Source organism: Dipodomys spectabilis, unplaced genomic scaffold (genome assembly GCF_019054845.1).
Source record: "Dipodomys spectabilis isolate Male_0828 unplaced genomic scaffold, ASM1905484v1 ptg000227l, whole genome shotgun sequence".
Lineage (NCBI taxonomy): Eukaryota > Metazoa > Chordata > Mammalia > Rodentia > Heteromyidae > Dipodomys > Dipodomys spectabilis.
Window position 1 is genome coordinate 841,369 of NW_024870904.1, and position 24,055 is coordinate 865,423.

Here is a 24,055-nt window from a genome sequence, read left to right on the forward strand (position 1 = left end):
TGTATATATTCTGCAAAAAGCAATGCTTTGATAATTGAAAATCTAGTAACAAAATGTGAGGAAATATCATTATCGTAAGGAATTTGTGGGTCTCATTTATGTTTTTGTCTATTTTTCTATTATTCATTTTAGATGTCCCAGAAATGGAGGATGTGATTAGCACCTCTCAGGAAAGTCACAATAAATATCTCTCTGAAGTAGCAGTCATGAATAGTAACCCAGGGGAGGAAAAAGTGAGACTTATAAAAAGTTTTCATTTGAGCTCCATACAGAAGTCAGAACTGATTAAGAATAATGGGAACTCCTTAGGGATGAGGATAGAAAAGGTCACTGGGTGTCAGAAAATGGGTGTTTTCAGTGAACCTGGTAAGATGTGTGCTGCCTATAGTCCTCATGTGTCTTCTGTAGTTGAAGAATATAAACAATGTGAAAAGTCTTTCACTGAGAAGACACACACTGTTGTCCCTCAGAGAACACACACAACAGAGAAACCTAATGAATGTAACGTGTGTCGAAAGTCTTTCACCAAGAAATCAAAACTTACTGTCCACCAGAGAACACACACAAAAGAGAAACCTTTTCAATGCAACATTTGTGAAAAATCTTTCACCTGCAAGGCATATCTTACTAGACACCAGAGAACACACACTGGAAAGAAAATTTATGAATGTAACTTATGTGGAAAGTCCTTCTCCTGGAAGTCAACTCTCACTGTCCATCAGATAACACACACAGGAAAGAAACCTTTTGAATGTAACATGTGTGGAAAGTATTTCATCCAGAAATCAAAGCTTACTGTTCACCGGAGAACACACACAAAAGAGAAACCTTTTCAATGTAACATTTGTGGAATGTCTTTCTCCTGCAAGGCATATCTTACTAGCCACCAGAGAACAAACAAAGGAGAGAAACCTTATGAATGTTACATGTGTGGAAAGTCTTTTACCAAGAAATCAAAGCTTACTGTCCACCACAGAACACACACAGGAGAGAGACCTTATGAATGTAACCTGTGTATTAAGTGTTTCACCCAGAAATCAAATCTTACTGTCCACCAGAGAACACACACAAAAGAGAATCCTTTTGAATGTAAGATTTGCGGAAAGTTTTTCACCCACAAGGAATATCTTTCTACCCACCAGAGAACACACACAGGAGAGAAAATTTATGAATGTAACTTGTGTGGAAAGTCCTTTACCTGGAAGTCAACCCTCACTGTCCATCAGATAACACACACAGGAAAGAAACCTTATGAATGTAATGTGTGTGGAAAGTCTTTCACCAAGAAATCAAAGCTTACTGTTCACCAGAGTACACACACAAAAGAGTATCCTTTTGAATGTAACATTTGTGGAAAGTCTTTCACCTGCAAGGCATATCTTACTAGCCACCAGAGAATACACACAGGAGAGAAACTTCATGAATGTAATGTGTGTGGAAAATCTTTCACCCAAAAGGGTAACCTTACTGCCCACCACAGAACACACACAGGAGAGAGACCTTATGAATGTAACCTGTGTGGAAAGTGTTTCATCCAGAAATCAAGGCTTGCTTGCCACCAGAGAACACACACACAGGAGAGAAACCTTATGAATGTAACACGTATGGAAAGTCTTTCACCAAGAAGTCATACCTTACTTGCCACCAGACAACACACACAAGAGAGAAACCTTATTAATGTAACATGTGTGGAAAGGCTTTCACCTGGAAGTAAAACTTCACTGTCCATCAGAAAACACACATGAAAGAAACCTTATGAATGTCATATGTGTGGAAAGATTTTCAGCTAGAAGCTCCACCTTACTGTCCACCAGAGAGCACACACAGGAGAGAAATTTTATGAATGTAACCTATGTGGAAATTCTTTCACCCAGAACATACACCTTTCTGTCCATCAGAAAAAATCCCACCAGAGAGAAATGTTATGTATGTAGTAGGCATGGAAATTCTTTCATCTGGAAGGCAAACCTTAACATCCATCACAGAACACAAGGAGAGAAACCTTATGAATGCAACCAGTGTGGAAAGACCTGGAGGTCACAGCTTAACACACATAAGTTGATTCACACAAATGAAATAACTTAGGATTGTACCAAATGGGGAAAGTCTTTGATCTGTAAGAAAATTGAAATTGCAATACAGAACCAATACAGGATAGAGACCTTATGATATAGCAGAGGTAGAGTCCTCCAACTACAAGACACAGCTCAGAGTGCATCACAGAACACCCAAAACACACAGAAACACAGACACATACTCTCACACACAAAGAGGAGAGAAATCATATGTAGGAAAAAATGGAAAGGTTTTCAAGAAAAAGTCCTAACTCAGTTTCCATCAGAGAACAGACACAGATGAGAGAAAATACAAATATATCAAATGTGGAAAGTCCTTTACTAAGTATTCATAGATCCAAGTTCATATAACACCCAGCAGAGAAATCTCAAAAATATTACAAATGTGGAAGGTCTTTGACCTGAAAGGAATATCTCAGTGTTCATGAGAGAACTGACTCACATAGGAGAAAAGAAAGTAGTGCATAGAACATATGTGAAATGACTTTCAATCAGAACTGAGTCCTCAGCATATGTGAGATCATACACAGGAGAGAAATTATGAGTATAGAAAACATTTTGCCAGAAGTCTTATCTGTACAGGTATCAGAGACCTGGACACATGACAGAATTTCTGTAAATATAAACATGAGAGGAAGTCTTTCAACCAGAAGCCAACCTTCAGCAATTATTAAAATATTCACCCAGGAAAGAAACCCAATGTAGGAAAATCTTTGTCAGAAAACCTCTGTAAATTATACAGAGAAATTCTTCATGGCAGAGGTAAGTTAGGGGTGATGGGAAACCATTCTTCACTCTTCAGCTCTCTTTGAGCTAACATTTGTCATTATGTTGAGTGTGGATGGTGTCCTTCAATATTATTCAAAGCATGTAGAAACAACCATTCTCGACAAATAATTAAGAAATTGAAATAATTCACTTGTGTCTTTTATACTAAGGAATGGTGTGTCAAGGTAATTTGTAAACTCCTCTTAGAAATATGAGTTCTAGCCCTTTGGGACTGGATTCAGATCATCTCCAACATGCTTATGGGAACAATAGATGAGTAAATACTGTTATGATTGGAGGCAAGAACATGAGAACAACCATATTTCTACTGCTCCCTTAAGTCTCCCTCTGTATGTGTGATCCATGCGTTATAGTACAAATGACTTACTTATTCCAGTTCAGTTTTTGAATGGAAGATCTAAAGGAAGAAATTAGTCCTTATTGCAGTACATACATAGTAGTAAAGTCTTTCTCAGAGGGGTAACAATGCTCAAAAGGAAATGTATTCATGACCTAACTCATAATGGTATAACCAATCTGTACAGTATGTTTACAATAAAAGGTATATTTAAAAATATGATAGATTAATAAAGACTAGAATCTGCATTGTGCCTTGTAGGAGAACCCCAAAGTGTCTTCAGTGCTTGCTCTTTTCTTTAATTAATCATTGGTGATGAGCAACTTGTGATTGATTCACTCTTAGCCTATTTAGTTGTTCTGCTGAGCAAGCTATTACAAAACACCAGTGTGGATGATGTGTCGCACCTGTGTTATCTCATAGAGGGCCAAAGTGAATAGGATATTAGGGGAAATAATTGAGCACACAAAGATATTGATCAACCTCTCACAAAAATTGAAGTTAACAAAAAAATAAAACCATCTACCACTTGAGTTACAGCATCACTTCTAGGCCCTGAGAGGAAGGAAGGAAAGAAGGAAGGATAGAAAGAAGGAAAGAAAGAAGGAAGGAAGGAAGGCAGGAAGGAATGATGTGAGAGAGGGAAAGAGGAAGGGAAGGAATGAGGAAGAAGGAAGAAATAAACTATTCAAAAGAAGAATGTTTAATTTTTGGTGAATGTGAGAATTATTGTTTCAGAGGTGGGGCTCAAGAAAAATGGCTTTTACAAAAGTTAATTCTTGAACTGTTTACAAAATTATAAGGAGGCTGTAACATTTTATAAATTGACTTAATATTTCAATAATATTAAGTAAGGAGGTCAGGTGTGGCTGGTGCCTTATTGGCCACATGGTGGATGGTGGGTTCTGGCATCTTGTCTTCATGCAGGGGCAAGGAATACCCCCTTCATCACTTGCCACCCAACTGATAGGTGTGGCTGGTTCCCTGAAAGCAGGGGTGAGAATTTGGTTGATATGTTACTCAATCTCTTATTCCAGTGACTGGGACTGGAATTTCCTGTGGACCTCCCTCCTGCTTAGGCCCTATTTAGGCTGGACCAGCAGTGGCACTAGATGCTATGGCACATGTCTCTGTGATCATGTCCTGTGTCCTGTCTCCTGGCTTGTCTCTGGTCATCATAGTGTGCCAATTCAGCACTCTTTTCCTGCTGATTGGTTTCTTGGTGTTGTTTTAATTCTTTTTTTTTTCCTTTCTGTCCTGTTAGCAAGCTGTCTGTTTGTGGACTGCAAGTCCTTGTTACAACAGGCTGCTTGCAGACTGCTAGCTGTGTAATAAACACTGCAGTATTCCATCTTCCATAATGTGGCTTCCAACAAATGTACTGTCTTCTTTTACAGAAACACAAAGGTTGACCTAAATTTAGAATTTGTAGAGCCAAGATAGATGCCACTGGATAGTTATGTAATTAAAGATATCCAGGAGGCATTCAGAAAAAATGTCTGTTACATCAGAAAGTGCTTAATTAGTAAACCAAGACCAAGACTCCAGATCCTATATAAGCCAGTCATTCTACATATGTCCACAGCTGTTTTGTTACATGAAGGGCTCTATTTTCACACTTTCATGAAGAAATGTTTTTGTGCCAATATGAGGTCTTCAATTCAGGAACTGAGTTGAAGCCAACGAGAGCTCCTAGGAATCTAAAAAGCTAGGAATCAAAGCATGAGCCCTGTGGGCTGTTCTGAAGAAATCTCTCTCTGCGAATAAGAGGTTTCATTCAGTGCTTCACCTCAGGCTTCCTGTGCCTTCAACAATTTTAATTGTTCAAAGAGAATTCTTAAATCCTGGCCAGGATTCCATTTACAAGATAAGGACAGTGGACTTCACATTGCCAGATTTAGCTAGGTTGCTAGCTTACCCTCTCCCCTCACACTGTTCATCCATCTGCTTACCTACTGAGGCCTAGTAAAGAAGAAAAAAATAGGGGAATTAGGAGGCCCTTGGCCTTTCTACTTGTACCATACACACACACATACACAAACACCAGCTATTTGGATATAGTTCATTCTCCCATTTTTACAAACTGGAAGCTTTCCGATAAAGGATGGTTCATGGACCGGAGTCCCTTCTACCTAGTCCTGTCATATAGCTGTCATTAAAACTCATGAACCAACATACCACATTCAAAGTAGCCCTGATGATAACATTTTATTTTTGATTTTATCACTTTTGTTATTATCATTTGGCTAATACTTTTGCTTGAGCTCAAAATTTAAGGGACTTGCTGCTCACTGAATTGGTAAAATACCCTTTCCTTCTTTTAGTTTAAAATCAGCAATTAAAAATGAGCAATTACAGTCCCTCGTGTGGAATCTTAGCTACTCAGGAAGCTGAAATTACAAAGGTAGTATTTGTAGGCCATCCCATGCAAAAGCTTCATGAAAATGGCATCTTAGCCAAGAAAAGGATGGATCTGGTCATATGTGCCTATCTTGTTTGCTACTTGTGATATGTAATTATTACAATTAGTGTGTTGAAAGGCCCAGACAAAGAAACAAGACCCTAAGGTGCAAAATGACTGATACAAAAGGGCATCTGGTATAGAAGGTAAAGGAAGCCTCACAAATTTTTGCCTCTGAATTCAACCTGAGGACCACTAATATGATCTGTGAAAACAATGCATTCTTCCAAATATTTAGTGGAAGAATTTGGATGTGGTTTACAGAATGATAGGTAAACAGACCTTTACTGAGATTGCAAAAGGACCTTTGCATATGTCTATATGATGTTATGAATTTTATATCCTATTCTGTGGAAACCATGAGTCCTGCTTGGATCAAGTAGTTAAGATCTCCTGATCTAATGGGGCACTGGTGCTTCACATCAGAATTCTTAGTTGCTCAAAAATATGAGGTTTAAAATCACAATTGAAAGGCCAACTAGGTAGTAAAGGCTGTGAGACTGTTATTGCCAATTATCATGAAATTTCCCACAATTAGTGCTGTGAATCATGCTGATAGGTTGTCATCACATTTGTTCCTTTATTACAAAATCTGAGGGACAGTACCCAGACCCTGAGTAGAAAGAACTCCAAGGCCAGGGAAGATATTTTGTAAAAATGGGTTCTTTGGCCTTCATGCAGGAAAGTTTCCAATCCTATAGAAACCTAAAATACTCCATAGGATATAGTCATTGTCCCTCAATTGAAGTTGATATTGAAATGTCTTATAAGTGTGGGTAATGATAAATTGTCACAAATAATTTGATACCTTTTGTCATGTGAATGCACATGCACATACCTTTATGTTTCTGACTAGTTCATAGTTCCTTGCAGAGGTTCAAGTTACTATGTAGGACAATGTGGTCCACATCTGTAAGGTGTGGAATTAGACATTCTAAGAGAGATCTCAACATCTAAACTGTGGCCAAATATTTCAGTATACTTGAAACAGGATCATAAGAAAAGGGGTCAAGTAGTGATCATTTAAGATCCCAGAATACCAATATATTTGAACGAGAAGACGATGGTGTTCTACTGTGTGCACACAAATGTAAGAGAAATACTCTTTTCAGTCTGTTCTGTCCAGATGTGCAGAAGCACTTTTGCTGTTCTTCCCTTATGGACTGCAATTTATTTCAAGGCCACTCCCAGGAGTGAATGACAGGATATTTAGTTTCAGCTCATTCTAAAAGCTCCTATGTCCTGAGAAGAGAAGTGGTGAACCATGACTTGGCTACATATCCACCCTAGACCTAATCACTAAGAGTGGGTTAAGTTATATAATTTTTCAGAATGTCAATGGTCCTACCACAAGGTTCATCCTGTAGCAATATCCAAAGTTAGGCTTTAGAAAATTCTGCCTTTGTTCAAAGATTTCAACTCTAAATTAGATTATTTTCAATAGCCATTCATTGAATGTTACTGGATAAAGTATACAAACATAGTCACATCTATGTTACAGAACATTGTGATATCATCAGCAGGGGCAGTTCATAGGAGCCAAAGTCATGACCCTGAAGAGTCTGCTCTCCAGAGATCTAAGTATTTAACCAAAACCCTCCAGTTCCCAAGCAACCGTGACCCCAATGAGAGAGCAGGATGTTAGGTGAATCCTTGTTTCTTCTTGAGGTTAACCTGGAATGATGCACTTCAGAATGGCTGGAAATGACAGAAGCTGGGATACTGAACACAGTGGGTACTGAACAAGGCTATCATAGGATTTTCATTAGAACCTCAGGGACCACACAAGGCCTCCTTCCATTACCTTGAGCACTTATATCTTTATTGTTGTCCACCTCTAGGCCATTTTTCCTCCCATAATTAGCATAGTATTAGGTGTACATTTTTCTTGCTCCTTTGAGAAACATCTTACCCTAACCTCTCTTTTCGTTTTCCTCAATGAATTGTGAAGATCTTTTAAATATTATTTTGTTCAGGTTTCTTGATCAGAAACATCCTTGTATGAAGTCCCTGTTATAGAGTTGTCAGTACTTTGAGAAGTACTAACAGCTAACCATCTTTTTTTCACTTGTCAATGGGGTTGAGCAAAACCAAGCCAAATCTTCATATGTGCATTCTAACTTAAATGTTTGTTACCAAAAGTTTGATGTGGAGACTTCATCAGGTGTGTTGGAAATTGGTTGGGCTCATAGTCTAAGCCAGAACTCAAAATGGAAGGTACAGGAAAGAAAAGATTGGTAAGGAGCCAGCCGAGGAGAGGAGCACAGTGCCAAAGTCTTCATGCAATATGCAAACCTGGCAAGCCCCTTGGGACAGGAGTAAGGAGCCCAGATCAGGGCCTGTGCTACCCATCAGTACACCACCAGCACCACATGGCACCTCTAGCATGGGACATGGTGTGCCCAGGTTTCAGGAGGGCTGACTGTTGACACAGGGACCTGTTAGTCAAGTTAAGCCAGTGGCCTAATGTAATTGTCTTGTCTTATGTAGATGATACAATTGCTGTGGACAAGAAGAATTGGTAGTAAAACTATTGTCTGATGAACTAGTTAAAATTCTTCAGGATATTTGTGTGTGTGTGTGTGTGTGTGTGTGTGTGTGTCTGTGTGTGTGTCCTAAGAAGAAAACAAATTGAAAAGTAGTTCAGAGAGAACTAAAATGACAGGAGTGTCAGACTTAAGTCCTCACCAAGATAGATCCATTACAATCACAACCAATAAATGACCTGTGGGACAGTGCCCAGGCCCAGAGTTCAAGCCCTACGACCAGCCCCCCCCCAAAAAAAATTACTCTAAAGGTGATATATACACATACACATCTGTACATCTATGTATATATACATATATACATCTATGTATATATACATTATTTGTGTATATATATATACACACATAGATGTATATATGTATGTCAAAGTTACATAAGCCAGGTATTGAATTCATTACTTGATTGATTACTCGATTGATTTCATTGATTTCATTACTTATTGAACAATATGCATTTTTGCACGATTCCAACCACTTTTGAAAAGTGGCATTTATTTCCATATAAGCCAGTATAATATACCAATATTAGGTATTGATCTTATTGTCTGGGTACTGTCCCTGGCCATTTTATCTTAAGGATCTATCACTGGAGCCATCTATTAATTTCTACCCCTGGATTTTTAGGTGATTAATTGTAGATAAGAGTGTCATTGACTTTTCTGAAAGGGCTGGATGAAATCTCAATCCTCAGGTCTCAGGTTTACTACCATGAGACACTTGTGTCCAGCACCTTTAAATATTATTATATGCACTATGTTATTTGTGGTATGTTTTTTTTTCATTATTCATGCAGCTTGATCTCTGGGCCTGGGCTCTGTCCCTCAGCTCTTCAGCTCAAGGCTAATGCTCTACTACTGAACCCACAGCACCACTTTCAGATTCTTCTGTTTATGTGGTGCTGAGCAACCTAACCCAGGGCCTCATGCATGCAAGGCAAGCACTCTTCACTGAGCCAACTTTCCAGCCCCTAGAGTAGCATTTTCAAAGGAATATATTAGGCCTTACATATTTGTTTGTTGCACAGATTCAACAAACCATAGAACGCAAAGACTTGCCAAAGTAGGGCACCTATAGTAAACATGCAATCTTTGAAAAAACTGGCATTATCCTATGAACAATGCATTGTAACAACTATTTAGTAGGATTTAAGTTGTAATAGGTATCAGAGGTGATTTACAGTGTATAGAAGATTGTCTGGAGATTATATTAGAGGTGATTTGCATGGTATAGAACGATGTGTGCAGGTTACATGAAAGCAAACTAAGAAATACATGTCAGATGAGACAAACATAATAAATAGCAAAGTAATCACTAAAATGAAACCATGTTAATATTGTAATATAAAAATAGTAAATATATCAGGTACTGTCTGATTTGAACAGAAGAAAACATACTCAAAAAACTCAATAAGCCAAACAGACATACATTAATTATCAAGAAATAAAATTAAATCAATGTAAACATACCATATGCAACAATCATTATTGAAAAATACAAGTAGTCATAATATGAAATGAAAGGAACCTCAGCACAAATTGTGTTACCACAGATACGGAGCATTGATAATAACAAGCAAATTATAAATCTGTATAACAAAAGTTCTATTCTGAAAAGTAAAGTCTACAAAGACATGATTATAAGGACAAAGAATGATAATTTCTTTAATCTATCATTATGATTGGAGAAGTAATATTCCTCTTAATGACTGTATAACTAGACAAATGGTCACTAGAAACACACACAGGGATAGCATTATCTTTACTAAATGCTGTTTATAAAGCACTATGCACTAATATTTACCAAGACAGACACACTGACAATAGATCTGAAGACAAATTGTCTAGAAATCAGTTTGACAAATAAATCTATGATAAGAATACAAAAAAATCCAACAATATGTTTCTAATAATCTAACAGTAAAACAAACAGAAGGAAACCAGAATGAATATGTAAAAATATATGTATGCTATCATTGTGATTTATTAAAGAGAGCTACTTTCTTACTTCACTTGTGAAATAAAAACAATTGCTTTCAATTATGTATGGTGTATTCACATGTATATCTTCTGGTGTGTGTGGCAGAGTCATAGAATGTGAGGGAAATAGGGTGATGAAAATAAAATATACAACTCAAGAGTAGAGATAAGAGGGAGAGATTGGGAGAGAATGAAGGCATGGAAGACACTGTATGAAAGGAAGGGTATTTTTTACCTCACTCATGACATATCTCTCTATACATCACCTCCATAATAAGATTAAATTACATTAATTATAAAACAATACCTTCAGCATAAATGATCTCCTTAGTGAAGAAAATCTACCACAGGTAGAACAGGTCCAGTTGTTAGAAAAACAATACAACACTTAATTTGAAAGATAAACTATTTCAGTTTAGGTTGCAAAATAACTCTACATAAACCAGAAACAATAAACTATTTCATTGTAGTATCCAATTAAGTATTAATGTTAAATGTTGAAGTAAGAAAAATCAAGGCAAGTACTTCTTGCTCAAGACTGTCATTTTAGCCTAGCTAGTAAGGAGGAAACTGAGGTCTGGAAGCCAGCCTGGATAGACAACTCAAACTAAGCAGCTAATGAACAGGTTAGAGGTATGGCTCAAGTGATAGTGCCAACAGTGAGTGAGGAAGTTGACTGACTGTGAGACCTGCAGTTCAAGCTCCAATAGTAGCTCAAGAAAACCATGAGGTATGTTTATTACTGTGTTTCTAAGTTAGAAAGTCTTCATCTCAGATATAAAGGGAAAAGAAGATGAGTGGAGGAGGGCGAGAAGGGAAGCAAAAGGTCAGGAAAAAGAAGGAAGAAGAGAGGACAAGAGAGTAGTGGAGTGGAGGGGAAAAGAGGAAAAGAGAAAAGAAGAGAAGAGAGATGGGGAGGAAAGTTTCATGGCATCAGATTTGACAGTAAGTGGTCTGGGAAGATTGCTCAGTGGTAGAGTGCTTGCTTATCATGCATAAGGCCCTGGGTTTAATTCCTCAGCACCACATAAACAAAATGTTGGAAGTGTTCCTTTGGTTCAATCTGTAATGTACTCACCTTGAGCTGAAGAGCTGAGTGACAGCACCCAGGCCTACAGTTCAAGACTCACTGCTGAGAAAAAAGAAAAGAAAAGAAAAAAAAAATAAAGCAAGATTTGGCAGTAACCCCATAAATAAAACTCCAAAACTACCTCTTGGAAAAAACAAACAAAAAAACAAACAATGTGAGTCTCTGGTGGATCACACCTGTAATATTAGGTACTCAAGAGGGTGAGATCTGAAGATCGGGTCTCAAAGTCAGCCTGGGCAGGTATAGCTGTGAAACTCTTACTTCCAGTAAATCACCAGAAAACAAGAAGTGGTGCTGTGGTCAAAGTGGTAGAGTGTTAGTCTTGAATTTAAGAGCTGAGGGACAGTGTTCAGGCCCAGAGTTCAAACCCCATGACCTACAATATATAAATAAATAACTAATAAATAAATACAAATGAAAACCTTGTATATTGAAAAGCACTACCAATAAAGGAAAAAAAGCATGTATGTGAGAAATATTTGCATATATCTCTAAATGGATTGCTAACCAATATGAATTAGAAAATATAAAGAAAATCCTTCAAGTAACCCAGACAACAAAATCTAATTTTAAAGTTGCAAAAAGATTGAAGAGATTTTTCTAAAAATGACATACACATGTAGTACATTAAAATATAAAAGTAGTTTAATATCAGTAGTCATGAGAAAAATTCAAATGAAAATTCCAATAAAATAACATTTGATACATGCTAGTATGGACATAGTTTTAAATAAAAACAACAAAAATACTCCCAAAGTCTCAAAAAAGCTAGGAAAGATGTGAAAAGGATGTGAACCTTGGTGCATTTCTGTCATGTATGTAAAAATATCAAAGATGAAGCCAGGTACCCGTGGTTCACACCTGTAATCATATCTACTCAGAAGGCTGAGATTTGAGGATCACAGTTCAAAGCCAGCATGGGCAGGAAAATCTGTGAAACTCTTATCTCCAATAAAACCACCAGAAAACCAGAAGTGGTGCTGTGGCCCAGTGGTAGAGCGCTAGCCTTGAGCTAAAGAGCTGAGGGAGTACGGCTCAGGCCCAGAGTTCAAGCCCCTTGATCGATCTAACAAACAAACAAACAAATAATCTATCAAAGATGGTACGAAGAGTCCTAAAAAGAGCTAAACATAGAATTATATAGGAATATGGTCCAGCATTTCTATGCTTGTGTGCAACAGTAGATAAAGCAGGGAGTACAACACATGCTTGGAGAATCACTTCTCAAAATCTACTCACAATAAGCAAAACATCGAAGCATGTAAAACAATAAATGTGTTCAAAGGAGAAAACTTTACTACATTTTATGGCAGGGATGAACTTTAAGTAAAATAAGCTAAATAAAACACACCAATCATAAAGGAACAGCCAAGGTATAATTTCCCTTACTGAGCTTCCAAGGATCAACAAAATTGTGGAGCCCAAATGTAGGATGATTCCAGAGACTGGGATAGAGAGGAACAGGAGCTGCCTATTCAATGATCAAATAGCTTCACAGATGGAAGATGAAAAGTGTTGTAGATGGATGGATGGAATGGCCTCACAACAGTGTGGCCCAGTGTTTTATCAATGAACTCTACACATAAGAATGGCTAATGTAGCCACACACAGTCTGAAACACAACTATTCTCCCTGGACTTGGGAAACTCAAGAAAGATTATTTGCCAGCCTAGGCTACATAAAAAGATGAAGAGCTTGCTTGGAGGTGGATGGGGGAGTGTAGTCCAGGAGATGGGAGGGCTGGGATGGTAGGGGAAAAACAAAGGAGAAGGCAACAATGCTTAATAAGAAAGGTACTCATTATCTTGCTCATGTAAGTGTAACCCCTCTGTATGGTATTTTCACAATAAATAAACTTATTTAAGAAATAAGAGCTTGCTGCACTACATAGACCTGTCATCACAAGGAACATGGAAAAATAAAATTTTGGATTCTATGAAGACATATGGGTGACAAACATATCTATTTCACCTCCTAAAATAACAAACAAACTGAAAGTGTTTGAACACATGCTAAAACAGTGTTTAGTTGGAAATACACACTACAAATAGCATTAATAACAAACACACATGGACAAAAAGTACAAATTATTATAATCTGTGTAGGTTTTGCAGATGATTTCACTGACTATTGCTCAAATGTGTCACATATTCCTGAACCATTTCTTCCACTAGATTCCCAAGGATACATTGCCACACATGCTATTTAGTATTGAAGTTCCTAAGATTAAAGTTTACTACATAGCAAATGTAGTCAGAATTTGCCATTAGTGATATTTCAAATATGAAAACCATAGTCACTATTGTTTATTTTCACAAGCAGCTTCTATCTTATAATGTCAGTGAATACAAATATGTAAGCAGAACAACAAGAAAAAGGAAAACTGCAGGAACCACATCAAATGAGGTTAAGCCAGAGAAAGATAATAGAATCTGGGAAACTCAAATTATTTTATTTTTAGCAACAATTTTCCTTTAAAATGAGTGAGAAAAATGTCAATTTTAAGAGCCATGTCACCAAAAGAAAACTGATCAGTAAGAAAATCTACTTCCCAGATAAACCATTTGAAGAAAAGTAAAATTAAGAGAAAAATGGAGGAAAAAGAAGCAGAGAGAATGAAAGAGAAAAAGAGACAGAGAGAGAAATAGACAATGAGAGAAGAAAGAGAGAAATAAAACTAGTGAAGCCACATGGTGGTGGCTCATGCTTACAATCCTAGCTAGTCAGGAGGCTGAGATCTGAGCATAGAGGTTCAAAGCCAGCCCAGGCAGGACCATCTGTGAGACTCTTATCTCCAATTAACCACTAGAAAATTGGAAGTGGTGATGTGGCACCAGTGGTAGAGTACTAGCCTTGAGCTGCAGAGTTTAAGTATAGCGCCTAGGCCCAGAGTTCCAGAACTATGACTGAAAAAAAAAAAAAGAAAGAAGGGATGGTAAAGGGAAACAAAGGAGGAGGCAACAATGTGTGATAAGAAATGTACTCACTATCTTGACCAAGTAATTGTAACCTCTCTGTACGGTATTTTCACAATAAATTAATGTAATGCAAAAGAAAGAATGCTAAAAACATGAAAAATAGAATGAATTGGGAAAATAGGTAAGAGAACTCCTATGAGAGCACCATAGAGAAAAACAGAGATTTCTATAAATACCATCAAACTCAGCCTAAGTTTCAAGTAAAACAAAGACCACAAAACAGTCCAAGAGTATTTACAGAGATTAATTGAAGTACTTAAAGCTCACTCAGTCCTGTAGAATATTTGAAGTTATGTTTGACCACACTATTTCAGCAAATCCAGTAAAATTTCATTAGGATAGTTTACTATTCCATATGAGGATGTGATGTCTGAGCAGTTGCTAGCCATCCTTCACCCTCCATGAGAAGTCATCTCCTAGGTGTCACTGAACCACATAACTAGTGGGACAACTTTCTCTCACACTAGAAAATGTAGAAACAAACAAGCATATCTGCACTTAACTTGGAATGTCAGATTTTATAATCTGCTAAATCTCCATGCCATCTTTAGTTGTTGTTTTTTTTTTTTTTTTTTTTTTTTGTCCGTTGTGGGGCTTGAACTCTGGGCTTGGGTGCTGTCCCTGTGCTCTTCAGTTCAAGGTGAGCGCTCTACAGCTTGAGCCACAGCGCCACTTCCCTTTTTCTAGTAGTTTATTGGATAAAAGAATCTCACAGACTTTCCTGCTCGGGTTGGCTCTGAACCCTGATCCTCAGCTCTCACCTCCTGAATAGCTTGGATTACAGGTGTGAGCCACCCGCACCTGGCTACAACTTTAGCATTTTTAGAAACACGTTCCTGAAGCTGAATCTTTTTTTTTTCTCTTCATCCATCTTGGACACCCTTAGGTTCATAATGCAATGTCAAACAAAGTGAAAAATAAAAGAATCTCACTAGAGATCCTTTCATGCTTTCTTGCTGTTGACAATGAATAAAGATTCTGGAACCATGGCTTGGAGCGAAGGCAAATAAGGGAGTCAGAAAAGAACCTGTGTGATTTTACCCTAGATGTTCCTGTACAAAACATGATATGTGGGCTGGAAGAGCCTTCCTATGGGAGAAGAATCATTCCTGTCTTAAGAAGAGCATTAAAGTGTCCACTAAAGACATATGCACGGGGGCTCGGAAGGTGGCTCAGTGGTAGAGCACTTGCCTTGCATGACTGAGGCCGTGGGTTCGATTCCTCAGCACCACATAAGAAAAAAGAAAAAAGCTGCAAGTGGCACTGTGGCTCAAGTAGTAGAGTGCTAGCCTTGAGCTGAAGAGCTAAGGTACAGGGCCCAGGCCCAGAGTTCAGGCCCCAAGACCAGACCCTCCCCCAAAAAAAGAACAGAAAAAAAAATCTAAAGCTCCTACAAAAGATTGTTGAAAAATTGAACCCAAAAAAGGAAAACATGTCACTTGTTCACTAAAAGTAATTATCAGTGAAATATACCTAGGGATATATAAACTATTTTTCTATTAATGTAAAGATATCTTAGAACTCCATTGATTATTTGTGCTCTACCTCATTTATTTACATCTTCAAACACATGTATGTTATGAACAGTATTTTCACACAAAGTTATAGAGATAAAATATATACAACACATATTTTTGTTTTATAATATTTCAGTAATGGTTGTCATATGGCACATTACCCTTTATGCAAATAATTAGCATACCTTGTACAATGACTTGCAATTTGAGTTTGAACCTGCTTTGGCCAAAGGTACATCAGTACTGATGATATAAACACAGACTGAGAAGTCCCTCACTTTCCTAAGTAGTCATATTAAGAATCATGTCCATTCTGCTGGAGATACAGGGGCTAATAAAGATGCAAGATAAAATGCTGGTCAGAGGAGTGACAAAATCCCAGTCAACCATCCCCAGCCAAGGCACCAGTATATTGAAGTCTTATGTGTTACTACACAATCTTAACAGAAAATACACCCCAAAATATAGATCCATCAAAAATAAAACCAACAAATTTTATCCCTATGTGCTTTTGCTTGTACTTATTGGTTGATTACACAGGATATTCTGTTATCGAGTAGTGATGTAGTTTTTACAATTACTTAGAAAGGTAATTGTTAATATAAAATACATCACCTTTACAGTGACATATACAAAAAGTGAAAATCTATTCTGTATACATCATTGAGGTTGTTTTTGCTCAGAAAGACACTATGAATCCTTTAAAAGCAATACTTGCTCATTACTACTGGGTTTTTCTGTCACAAGAATGTTTTCTTACTTTGAAAAACTTAAAAGAATTTAGTATAGGCTAAGTGTTCACATTCACAGTACTTAAGATCAGGAGTGTTACAGATTTCAAGGTGGGGGCATTTTCTGTGTGTTTTGGGATTTGGACTGTCCTCATACACCTTAGTGACTGAACATTGTGCCTTAAAACTTTCAAATTTTCTATTTCATATTATTTCATTAGAATATAATCTGAATTTAAAAAAGAGCATTGTAACTGGGCTATCATGTCTAATAGCTGTAAACTTAGGTATTCAGAAGGCTGAGATCTGAGGAAAGTTAATATTATCCTCACTTTTAGTCCTCAGCTCCACCCAGACCTGAGCTCCTCCCAGACCTAGAGTTCCCTCCACACAGCTGGCCACTCCCTCTCTCATCTCAGACTCACCTGAGCATGTACTTAACTCACTTCCTGCCCCCCAGATCCTGTTGCAACCAGAAGAGGGACAAATGCTTGTGCTCCTTCTCCTGGGAAATATGGGCCTTCTAATAAACCTTATAATAATCTTTTTCCTGTGCCTGCTTGTGGTCCCCTGGGATGGACATGAAAAAACCCTACAAGGATCACAGATTGAAGCCAGGGGGATAGGAAAGTCTGAGAGACTTATTTCCAATAAACTACCAAAGTAGTGGGAAGTGGGAATGTGGCTTAAGTGGTAGGATATTATCATTGAACCAAATAATTTCGAGGTCAGTTTCCAGACCTTGAGTTCAAGAATCAGGACAGGCAGACACATATCAAGGGCATTGTATTGTATTCAAATTATATTTTAACAATTGTTTTTGGTATACATGTGTAGGAAATCTCTTTCATTTTTTTTGTCCGTGTGGGGTCTGAACTCTGACCCTGGGCACTGTCCCTCTGACCTTAAGCTCAAAGCTAGCACTCTACTACTTGAGCCACAGTGCACTGCTGGCCTTTTCTGCTTATGTGGTTCTGAGGAATCAAACACAGGGCTTCATTCATGCAAGGCAAGCATTCTACCACTGAACCACCTTCCCAGCCAGTCTCTCTCATTTTAAGTGATGTAAAGTAGGCTAATTAAATTAGTGGAGAAATTGTAATTTGTCAAAACAGACACATCAATTGGACTATATCTGTGCCAGCAGCATTTTGAAAGTTTCTAAAGTCATTAGAAGTGCAGAGGATGAAAAGAGGATCAATATGTTTATATAAGACATTTTCAAGGAATGTTTACCATTCACTGGCTACAATGCACAAAATGGAAGCTCATAAAGTCACATGGGTGAGTACCAGAATCTCTAGGTTCAGAAGTATAAACGCACAACTCCTGACTGTCCTTGTCAAGTAGAACAGAGGTTTGTAGCCACTTTCTGGCACCTGGAGGAACAAGTGCTAATGGCAGCACAAACCTATGAGCCCATAAAATATCATCCACCCCAGAATGGGGAAAGATGGGAAGGGTAGACTCTGGCTCAGATTGCTTCCAGTTACAGGTCCCAAGTTCCCCTGAAAAACAGAAGCTGGGCTTCTACCTCTTGACTCTGACTATGGAGTGCAAAGCGGTACTTCAGAGCACTTCCAGCAGCAAGGGGAAAGCAAAGTAACCCAAATTTGCAAACTAAAAACACGAACAGTGGGCAAAGAGGCACTGGTGCCTCTTCCCCTCACCCCCACCTCTCCTGATTTACCCCCTGGGACCCCCCCCCACACTTGCAAAGGTCTATGCCAAGATAGAAACTACAATTCCCAGAATGCATGCACCATTCACCTAGAGGAAGTGGGCTTGTTACAAGGTTTTGACTGGCACAAGGCACTTGGTCCTAAGTGTGCAAGGATGCATGGGGACCTTTCTCTCCCAGCTGGGGAAACTTAGGTAAGTTTCTTGAAAATTCAGTTTACCAACGTAAATATTGTGAGACCATTGAAAAACACAAATGTATTAGGAGCATTGCATAATTTGGCTCTTTAATTCTTAGTTATTTTAATATAATTAAGTTTATGAAATACGAAGTTTTTTTTTGTTTCTGTTCAAAAAGTACGTTCTGCTGAATGTAAATTATGTCTCTGTTTTTCCTTAAAGTTTTGAATATCTCCCCCCTCACTTTACAAAGGTATTTGCAGCTGGGTGCCAATGGCTCATGTCTGTAATCCTAGGTACTAAGGAAGCTGAGATATGAGGATTCCTGTTAAAAGCCAGCCTGGGCAGGAAAGTTCATAAGTCCTATCTCCATGTAACTACCAAAACAATGGAAGTGGCCTTGTGGCTCAAGTGGTAGAGAGCTCACTTTGAGCTGAAAAACGAAGGGACAGTGCTCAGGCTGGTTTCAAGCCACAAGATCGACCAAAAAAAAAAAAAGTTCTTGCAGACAGTAAAATGATTGATTCTGGCATCATCTTCCCCTGTTCTAATATATATATTGGAATAAAATAACAGAATTTAAAGACAGATATACTTTATAATGTTTGAATTAAATTGATTTGTCAAATTCTACTCATTATTTCCCAGAAACTCCCAAATTCCATCTATGAAATTTTAAGGAGTGTATGGTTTTTTGTGTCTGAAATTTGTCTTTCCTTATAAAGAATATCCCTCATTTTGTTGTTGGTCCTGTGGCTTGAACTCAGAGCTTGGGCACTGTCTGTGAGCATTTGCTGTAATGTACTTGCCTTTCTTTTATTAATTGCTTCAGGGGAGTAGTGAAAAGTTTCCCCCCAGGGGTTTTTTAGAAAATGTTACTCCTCCTCCAAGACTCTTAAAAAAAATAGTTTTCTAGGTAGATCAGAATGAATGTGGGAGGAGGTAGAGTTCAGGGCAGGTCCATGTTCATGTGAAGCTTCATTACTTGCTCCAAACCAGTCTGTTTTTACTTTTCTGTTTTGCATATCCTATTTTGTTTTGATTTTCTACCTCTTCTCTGAACCTAGAAGTTCCTGTCAGCTAGTCTAGGCCACATATCTAGGGGTCCTCAGACTTGTCTTCCCAGACTGTATCCATTACACTGTGGAATAAATCTTTTGCCTCCCTCCCTCATATCAGACATCCTAAGCTTGTCTCTGAATGATTTGTTGTGATTGTTGATGATCCTTTCCCCACATCATGACTGGGAAGGATTGTGTAGGAAATTTTCATGCCTGATATTCAGTCCTCCAGTGTAAGGGTTTTCCATCCCTCTTTTAGTGGACCTTAGCTATTCCTCATGAAAATGGAGATCGTGAGGCACATTTGGATGTATAGACTGCAACATTGCAGCACCTATAAAATATGAAGGAAGAATAATTCTTTCTTTCTGTAAAAGTTAAAAGTACGTTCCTGAGAGGCAAGGACATAAGGATCAGGTAAAAATGGGTGCTTCCTAGACTAGCTGTGTCCCATAGTTGTCCTTGTTCTTGGTTACATTTTTCAAACATTCATTTCTAAGTATTATGTTTATTATACTAGTATAAACAGAATTTACTTCCAACATTATTTTTGAATTGTTCATTGCTCACAGACGTAAGTCTCATTATTATACAAATATTATATCCTCTTATTTTATTGATTACAGTTATTGACTATTGCAGATGCTGAGGTAGAAGGTACAAGTATGGTAAGGTATTCAGGAATAGATTATGGTTCTGACTTCCTCTGGAGGAAAAGGTGAACCAATGGAAAAAGATGGAGCTTAAGCATAACACTTGTAAAATTCCTTTTTCAGGAGATGTGGTGCATCCCTCTTGGCTTCCCCAATGCCCAGCGATTCCCATGGTTGCGATGATCCATCGCCCTGGAGGGCCTGTGAATTTCACATCTTGTCCACAGTTCTGGTGGTAGGAGTCCCCCAGTATGAAAGGCAGGACTGGTCTCAGAGGAGTGACATGATCAGTGGTACCTTGCTGGCTCTCATGTTTGTCAGTTTGTGTGGACAAGCTCACCCTGACATCTTGAGCCTGGCTGCTGCCATGAGGCCTATTTGAACTAATGCCTCTCACCATCCCATACCTCTGTTTCAGAGACCTGTCCTGTTACATGGTTTTGTATCATTTACTGTGCAAGCTTGTGTTATATATCCATATATGCTAGTAGTTGGGCTGGGTATGGTTTTCCAGGATGGGGTGGTATTTTATGCCTCTTGCAGGAACAATTGTGTTCTCACTAACTGCATGAGTACTCCTAGTTTACTATGCAATCCCCATAATTTACATTACATGATCAGTTGATAGAACCATGGTATAATAAGTTTGGGTCTCTGTGTGCTACTGAGGTTCAGAGGACTCAGCCATTGCTGCAGAATTTGGGGAATATTGGTTGCCCTCATTATTGCTACCCCAACTCTTCTTGCTAGGGCTACTGCTTCTCCTGTGATCCTTGTAAACCATATTTACAACACAACATGCTAATACTTTAGTTTGAAATGTTTCTGGTACCCTTGATATTCAGGTGGGAGTAGATAAAATGATTGTGATATGTTTTATGATTTGGAAACAGCAATGATATATGTTGATAATCACATAGACCTGCTAAAGACACAGTTAAAAATGATGTGTCATGCTAATTGTCAGTACATCTGTGCTATCCCTCTTAAATATGATGGAAATATGACTTGTACCAGTATCCAGTGACATATTTGAGGAATGTCGCCCTGTGATCATTTAAGCTTAGGCATTATGTAGCTTCAGGGTCAGATATCTGGTATTGGTCACTCCACCATGCAGACTTAGCTGTATCACTTCTCAATTACCTTCAGGGATTCACCTGGGGTATTAGCACTCTTTTTGCTATTTCTCAGGCATTTTCCTTTTTTTATGTTTTGGTATTTCTTTTTTCTTCCATTCTTCCTGAGATGGATGATCTGCTGATTTTCCAGGTTCAGGCTGATAGACACTTGCTCAATTTACAAAATGAAAAAGGGGGAAGTGGTGCAGACCCTGAGGTGCCAGGAGCTGGCAAGGTGTGAGCAAAAGCTCCACAACCATGGACTCCAACCTTCAGGGCTATAAGTACTTGCCCTTTTTGTAGGAGGGAGTGTTCCTTGTAGCTTCTGGGCCTGGGGGCTTACCTCTAGGTGTTTGTTGGACAAAGGTTGAACTAGAATGAGGAAAGATGCATATGGTCTGCACTTGTCGACTCAGTGAGTACTAGAACAATGTGATACAAGCACTGGACAGATCTAGAAAGTGTCTATAGCTAAGGTTATTGCTGGAATTAAGAGAGATTCATCATTGACCTTCTCTCAGTCTGTTCCATTATCATCCCATTGCCATTCCAGAGCACTGTTGGTGTTGTGGCTGTCCAGCAACAGTGGTAGAGTGCTTACCTAACCTGCATGAAGCCCTAGTTCAAGTCCTCAGTACCACATGCATAGAAAAAGCCGAATGTGGAATTGTGGCTCCAGTAATAGGGTGCTAGTTTGGAGCAAAACTTTAGGGACGGTGTCCAGACACTGAGTTCAAGCCCCAAGGCTGGGACATAAAAGAAAAGAAATGCAAGCTGGGTGCTGGTACCTCATGTCTTTAATCCTAGCTATTCAAAAGGCTGAAACCTGAGGATTGCAGTCCAAAGTCAGCCTGGGCAGCAATGTCTGTGAGACACTTATCTCCAATAAAACCCAGAAAACCAGAATTGGTGCTTTAGCTCACAATGTAGAGCACTTGGCTTGAGCTGAAGGACTAAGGGTTGGTTCCTAGGCTCACAGTTCAAGTGGCATGACCATAAACCAAAACAAACAAAACAAAAGGATAACGGAATAAAGAAATTCATCACAAATGTAGGCTTGAACAATGAAAACTATATTTCAGGGATGGGAAGATGGTTCAGTGGTAGAGTGCTTGCCTTGCATGCATGAGGCCCTGGGTTCGATTCCTCAGCACTACATAAGCAGAATAAGCCAGAAGTGGCACTGTGGCTCAAGTGGTAGAGCACTAGCCTTGAGCTGAAGAGCCAAGGACCAGTACCTAGTCCCAGAATTCAGGCCCAATGACTAACAAAAAAAAAAAAAAAAGGGCTGGGAAGGTGACTAAGTGGTATTGCACTTTCCTTGCATGCATGGGGCCCTGGGTTTGATTCCTCAGCTCCACATAAACAAAAAGAAAAAAGCCGGAAGTGGTGCTATGGTTCAAGTGGTAAAGCGCCAGCCTTGAGCTGAAGAGCTGAGGGACAGCACCAAGGTCAAGTTGAGGCCCAAAGACTGGATCCCCTCCCCCCAAAAAAAAGAAAAAGAAAAGAAAACTACATTTCACAGGTACTCTTGTTAGCACCCCAGCTTTTACCTGATCCTTAACTCTTTGTGTCTCAGGAATTTAGTTTTAGGGAGGATTTTTTTGTTGTTGTTGTTGTGGGGCTTGAACTCTGGGCCTGAGCACTTTTCCCTCAGCTCTTCAGCTCAAGGAGAGTGATCTACCACTTGAGCCACAGTGCCACTTCCCTGGAATTTAGTTTTAAAGAATGAAATTACTTTTTCTTTGTATTGTTAGAGGTGCTTTTAAGTTGAAGTCTATACATTCAAATACGCTCTTTGATTCCCATTTTCATGGGGAATAGTTCTGGTCCACAAAAGAGACATGGAGAACCCATACATTGAAGAACTAAAATCAAACGTGAAAGTTTCCAATCCAATCTTTCCCAATTATTTTTTATGGAAGGGATTACAAAAAATCACAATAAACATCTCAGAGACAAGTGTAGGTTCTCTGATAAGAGAGAGGGAGACTGTTGTAGACCCTGGGGTGCCTGCCAGGAGCAGACAAAATGTGAGCAAAGGCCTCAGGGCCATCGGCTCCCACCCTCAGGACTACAAGTCCTTGTCCTTTCTTGGTTTGAGGAAGTGTGTGTTCTAGCTTTTTGGCCTGGGGTTTAACTGACAGGAGGATTGGGTGGAAAGCATGTATTGAAATAAAATGAGGAAAGGTGTGTGCTGTTTGCACTTTTGGGCCGACGGGGTCTAGACCAATATTACCCAAGCATTTGAAAAATATAGCAGAATTGTGCCATCAGCCATCTCTCTGTCTCCTTAATTATCATCCCATTGGCTCTCAGAGCCTTGCAAGTACTATGATGGGACTGTGGCAGGAGACAAAAGATTTATTCCACAGTTTAATGGATAAGGTCTAACAAGACAAGTCTGAGGGCCCTTAGATATGTAGTCTAAAGCTACTGAGAGGAACTGTTAGGATCAGAGAAGAGGTAAGAATTCTAAAGAGATTTTCACATGCAAAATGAAAAGACAAAAGCAGACTGGTTTGCAAGTGATTAAGCTTCACATCAACATAGTCTAGCCTAAACTTCACTCTTCTATCCCTCCTGCATTCATCCCTGACACCCCAAACCACTATACCTTTGAAGGGAAATGGAGGTGATGTGCCATGTTCATAAGAATCCCTGTGAGGAAACTTTTCACTTGATACCTGAAGAAATTTTTAAAGGAAATGCAAATAGAGTACAGCAAATGCTCACAGAGAGTGCCCAAGCTCTGAGTTCAAGCCATAGGACCAACAACAAAACAAAACATAAAATCCTTAAATGAAATGCAAAATTCAGAAAAAAACAAAAATTTATTTGATTAAATAGATAGAATTGG

General features: G+C 38.7%; 1 protein-coding gene across 1 annotated transcript; it reads left to right on the forward strand.

Annotated features, from left to right (window-relative positions):
- Positions 1-743: 743 nt before the first annotated feature.
- Positions 744-21,101, forward strand: LOC122123287 (zinc finger protein 2 homolog; the record flags this gene model as incomplete). Its single annotated transcript, XM_042697647.1, has 3 exons — positions 744-1,546; positions 20,198-20,394; positions 20,968-21,101. Coding segments are annotated over 3 exons (1,134 nt in total), but the record flags the coding sequence as incomplete, so codon positions are not given.
- Positions 21,102-24,055: the final 2,954 nt, after the last annotated feature.